Source organism: Dendrobium catenatum, unplaced genomic scaffold, assembly GCF_001605985.2.
Source record: "Dendrobium catenatum unplaced genomic scaffold, ASM160598v2 fragScaff_scaffold_34, whole genome shotgun sequence".
NCBI classification, from domain to species: domain Eukaryota; kingdom Viridiplantae; phylum Streptophyta; class Magnoliopsida; order Asparagales; family Orchidaceae; genus Dendrobium; species Dendrobium catenatum.
In genome coordinates this window covers 247,243-253,151 of record NW_021318496.1, presented here as the reverse complement: position 1 = coordinate 253,151, position 5,909 = coordinate 247,243, and the positions used below count along the sequence as shown (strand labels likewise).

Here is a 5,909-nt window from a genome sequence, read left to right as displayed (position 1 = left end):
AGCAATTTCCAATTTCATGAGGTTGGCTCATCAACAGGTATATTATTTTGTTAGTTTCTTCTTAAATTCTATTTCCAATATATATCAAAGAAGAGATCTAACGTAATGCAGCTCCATCTTATTCCAGCTTTCTAAACATATATATCTTTACCAGACTTGGGTTTTATCATGATGAGAATCACATTCCACAGGCAGTCGTGAAGCTGAAAGCTAACAGATTAATGATATAGAGTTAACTACACGTAATAGTGGAACTCAAGTGCTTGTGGATTCAAATACTATGATTCAAACACGTAATAGCCAAAGAATAATTCAAATACTCACAATTTTACTCCATCTCTCTGCAACTTGGCTTCTAATAAAGTTCAAACAAATGCACTGAGTCTATGACTATGAACAAAAGGAGCATTCAACACCAAGAACAGAAATAGGCACTGCAAGTAACACTGAAATGGAAAAAACAGTAAAGGGAAGTAAATTCCAAACACTGACAAAAGAGCATTGCTTACATTACCTGCTCCGCAAATACACACTAAGGCTTAATTTGGGACAGCTTTCTTATTGTTTTTTAAAGCTGTTTTAAGAAGCAGTAAGAAAGCCGTCCCAAATGAAGCCTAAGAGTTGTGTTCACAGAAGAAAAGCATGGAACTCAAGTGCTTGTGGAAGTTACATAAGAAACTACGACAGTAATGTCATCGAGCTTTCCTCCATGATATCGATAACCAGCCTCATTAGCAGCAGCAGAAAAGGGAGACGGTCTATTCCTATCCATAGCACATTGGCGGGCAAGAGCAGCAATCTTTTGTGCCGTTGCATGAGGGCCCAGTCCTGCCCTGATGCACTGAACAACAACAGCTGACACCTCATTGTTATACAAGTTGTCAAATAGCCCATCAGTTCCAGCAACAATCACATCTCCAGCCGTAACAGGGAATGTAGACACCTGGAACCAGATAGCAAAGAGATGAACTAGTTTTTGCTGCTTGTACTCCTAATCAGTGTGTTTGTTTGTTCATGTTGTTATCTGCTTTTTTATACTTTTTTCAAGAAGTATATATATTGTAAGGTACTAAGATGGATATTTACGGGTTGTACTACAATTTGTTCCTCCATTAATTGAGGAAAAGTGCTCAGTCACCCGGGAGAAAACCCATCAGAAAAAAACCTTAGGTTAGAGACTAGGGGTGTCAATTTTGGGTTACGGGTAGAGTTCGGGTCAACTCAAAACTGAACTGGCACTCTTCGGGTTCAACTAGAACCCAACCCATTTTTGCAAACGGGTCGGTTTTTCGGACCGGAGCCCGCGCTTTGGGTCCAGGTCAACCCGACATGACACAAATGACCTGGGGTCAACCAAAAATTGCTAGTTTTCTGATAAAAAAATAGGTCAATCTTTGATTTTTGGATAAAAAACGGGTCGATCTCGGGTTTCCTGGTCAAAAATAAATTTTCGGATAAAAAATGGGTCAATTTCGAGTTTCTGAGTCAACCCAAACCCGACCCGGTTTTTGAAATGAGTCGATTTGTTGAACTCGAATCCGACCCGCGTTTCGGGTCCAGGTTGACCCTAACCCGAAATTTTCGGGTTGGGTTCGTGTCGGATGTTTCAAATATTAGAGACTCTAAACGAAGGAGTCAAGTTCATAGGCATTGATGCAGGACTATCAGGCATGCTAGTCTTATTAAACAAATAAATGTCACACATTGCGGAACATCATGGCTACAAAAAGAAGCCCTAAACAAACTAAGCAACAGTGAAAGACAGTTGGAAGAAAGCATCAACTGACCTGGCCAGAGCTTGGTAGGTCACTTGCATTTCCACTCTCAAGCTGATAGGTAAAATTGAAGTCATGCTGCTGAGCAAGCGACCGGAATACAGCACATCCATCTCTTACTATAATGAAGCCACTGTCACCAAGATTCACAGCATGGACGCCCTGAAATCCCATATAAAATTTAACAGAGTTTTGTTGCTATAGCATGACAGCATATATAATATTATATTTGGCATGAAACTAAGTAATTTGAAACAGCAAGTGGGGAGATCTAAGATAAATTTCTTGAGGAACTAATAGTCAATCATAAGTGGGGAGATAGTTGAATTTGATCAAAAGCTTGATTTGCGCTAAAATTAATTCAATTTTTAAAATAATTTATATTAAATGACAAATTCTTAGTTTGGCATACATATATGCATCCAAATATACAAATATAAATGTATTCATGCATATACAAAAAAAAACAAATATAATTACATACATGAATATATGTCTATACTTTCAAACAAAAATGTGTTTTAACCTGATCTCAAGCTAGCTCAATTTGATTCAGGCTTTGGGTCTTTCATTTTTATCCATTTTTGAGAAATCTTCAAGTTAAATTCACCGTCATTCTTACCGATGCACATCTTTGTAAATCAATAGACCACATCAAAACCAAGCACATACAATGCAACAACGGAAAACACCATCCAGTATTCGACAGAAAAATCACAACAAAAGGGCAATAACTCTGAGAAAAGAGAAGCACATTGCACAAATCAATAGGATTGAATAAGATAAAAAAAATGGTGAATGAATGTGAGACAAAGTAGCTCGGCAAAAGCATTGAATAAGGAAATTGAGAATATATAAAACATTGAATGTCCCTAAGGAAGGGACATAGTAGGTAGAGAGAATGGGGAAAAAAGAAAAAAAAAAAAACCATTAACAAGCATGGTCTCTTAATATCTTAAAAGTTATAGGCTCTTCGGAGATTTTCTGAAATTGCTCCACTTTTGCACTGCTTATAATTAAACAAATAATTAAATAAAAAAGAAAAATAAGCTCTAAAATATGCAAACTTTCATGATTCATAGAGAAGGACAAGAGAAAGATGAGGCAAAGGTATGATCTGGGCTATAGAGATGAACTCTTGTCATCATCTTCTTTTTCACAAAGCTAACCATCTTGAAGTGATCACAATCCTCCTAGGTTTAGTGTTTCCCCTTTTTTCTCCACTTAATTAATAAGTTCTTCCCTTAATTTTTGTTTGATTTTTATTCTTCTTTATGATTCCTTTGTCAGAAAAATAATATTACAACTTCATTAAGTTGACATTCTAATCCGATCATACAAGTGAGCATATATCTATATTAAAAGATGGCAATAACAAATAAATTATCATTGATAATGATAATTTATTATAATTATATAAAATGCAAAATCCTATCATAAAAAACTTAAGCCATATGATAATTTAGGTATGGTAACACTCCCCTATAAACTCGAGGTATTATATAAGATGTCAACTTTAGTTTGGAAATAATAGTGACAAAAAATGAAGTAGTTGAAGTTTTTTTTTTTGGACATGGAGATTACAGCGTCATGCAAGAAGAGCAATAACTGATCCTACAAAAAAATTTGAACACAAAGAATCAACAACCAAATCAGTCATTGAAGCCAACAATAAGATCCTTTAAAATAGGTATCGATGCAACAGTAAACAATGTTGACAAATATATTGATAAAGAATGCCAACATATAGGTAAATTTTATGAGTACAAAAGACATTGGTGCACCGCTAGAAACAAATGCAGATAAAAATGTGTGCATATTTGTGAGAAATAGAGAAGGATGTCAAGTATTTAAGTGGTTGAAAGTAGATACGAGTATCTCACTTAGGGAGAAGCTAGTAATGAGAAATTGGTCACAATCAAAAGGAATTGTGAGAACGGGACAATCATGATGAAAAGCTTGAGTGTGACATCATGAGCTTATTTAGAGAAGATAAAGATAATGCTAAACCATGACTCTGATATCATTTTAGAAAAGAGAATTCTAAAAGAATACATCTAATGAATTATCTTTCTAATATAAACAAACATATACCTATATACATATAGGCAAAAAAAAAGCAAGAAAAAAAAAACAAAATAAAATCAAATATCCTTAATAACGAGGAAACATATAATAAAAGAATATCAGGCCAAAATTTAATGTCGATAGCTCCATTTAAAGATAATAAAGCAGGATTGGTCGTTAAATGTTACATCTTGATATATGAAGTCGACCATCAAGAAACTTTTCCCCAATGAAAAAAATAAACAATGTAAAAATCCTGATTTTTTCTTGCAACGCACTTCAATTGATAGTTCCAATAATATGATGTAAATTGTTTCTTTCTTAACGAAGATCTAAAAGCAGAAATCCACATGAGAACTCCAAGATTTGAAGGAAATGAAACAACTAACAAGATGTGCAAATTGAAGAAAACCTTAACTAAATTGAAGCAATCACCTAGAGTTGCCTTTGGGATGTTTGCTAGGGTAATGCATGTCACACCCCATTTTGACCCCCTATAGTCAATCTAGAATGTGACAGAGGGAGAATATGAATAGACTGATAGGAAACACTTGGATTTACAAGTGTTTCTCACCAAAACCCAAAAGATCCAAGAGATAAAATTGCTGTCCTCTCAGTAAATACGGCAAAAACAATAGAAAATGGGAACGATGGAAGAAATCGTAGGGAAAAACACTAGCAAACAATTGTATTCCCCTGTATGATGCAAGAAACAAGCAAGATAACTTTCCTTCGATTCGAGAGGAAGGAAATAACTCTCCAATCTCTAGCCGTAGTCTAGAGCCCAAAACAAGAAAACCACAAGAACTTCAAGAAACTTCAAAATGCAAGATAACCCTAATCCCCCCTTCTCACTCTATTTAACCATAAAGGAGTTTTACAAAAGACCTCACTACCCCAAATATTTCAAAATATCTCTAAAAAAAGACTCCTAAAACGCCCTATCACGTCGCGCTCCTCCGCCTGTTTGCGCGCGGTTCCGTCGGGTGAAGACCTGGATCGGTCCAGGGTGGACCGGTCTAGCCGGCTCCAATGCCGACTTAACATTACTCCCCTCCCAAAGTACCACCTTGTCCTCAAGGTGGAAAGCTGGAAACTGCTCTGCAATCCTCTCCTGTGGCTCCCAAGTAGCCTCATAGTCTGGGAGGCCGCTCCACCTAATTTTCACCTCCTTTTCCCCCTTCTCGTTGATGCGCACTCCTTCTACCGCTAGAGGCTCCACTGTTACTTCCATATCTTCACTCAATGTGCTGGGCAGCTCTGGGCTGACTGCATGCTCCCCCACCACTCTCCTCAACTGTGAAACATGAAAAACGGAGTGTATTCTGGCTGTTGGAGGAAGCCTTAATCTATAAGCCACCTCTCCGATCCTCTCTTCCACTTCAAAAGGGCCAAAATATCTTGCTGCCAGCTTCTCATTTCTCCTTTGGGCTATAGTCCTCTGTCGGTATGGTCTGAGCTTCAAGTATACCTTGTCCCCCACTGCAAACTGTATATCTCTCCTTTTGCCATCCGCCTGTTTCTTCATAAGTTGTTGGGCTCTAAGTAAATGCCTCTTGAGCTCTTCCAATATCTGATCTCTCTCCTTCAAATGCTGATCCACTGCCGATACTGGAGTACTTCTATGATTGTAGTGTACCAAATGTGGGGGGTCCCTCCCATATAATACCTTAAAAGGTGTCATCTTGGTAGCTGAATGAAAAGAAGTATTGTACCAGTATTCTGCCCAAGCCAGCCATTTAGCCCATTGCTTTGGTGTTTCAGACACAAAACACCTCAAATATGTCTCCACGCTCCTATTCACCACCTCTGTCTGTCCGTCAGTCTGTGGATGATAGGCTGTACTCCTTTTCAGAACTGTTCCCTGCATCCTGAATAGCTCCCTCCAGAAATGGCTCAGGAACACCTTGTCCCTATCAGAAATGATGGACTCTGGTATCCCATGCAGGCGGACTACCTCCCTCACAAATGCTGCTGCTACAGATACTGCTGTGTACGGGTGTCTCAAAGGAATGAAATGAGCATATTTGCTCAGCCTGTCGACCACTACAAGTATAACTGTGTAGC

General features: G+C 37.8%; 1 protein-coding gene across 4 annotated transcripts in view; it reads right to left on the bottom strand.

Moving 5' to 3' along the window:
- Positions 1-297: 297 nt before the first annotated feature.
- Positions 298-5,909, bottom strand: part of LOC110099642 (probable protein phosphatase 2C 55) — a 20,829-nt gene continuing 15,217 nt past the window's right edge. For all 4 annotated transcript variants that reach the window (XM_020826850.2, XM_020826848.2, XM_020826851.2 and 1 more), the window contains exons 4-5: positions 1,788-1,937; positions 298-943 (exon numbers count right to left, since the gene is read on the bottom strand). In XM_020826850.2, coding sequence (XP_020682509.1) covers positions 650-943; positions 1,788-1,937 — 444 coding nt within the window. In that variant the 3' untranslated portion in view covers positions 298-649. The remainder of the gene's footprint in view (positions 944-1,787; positions 1,938-5,909) is intronic.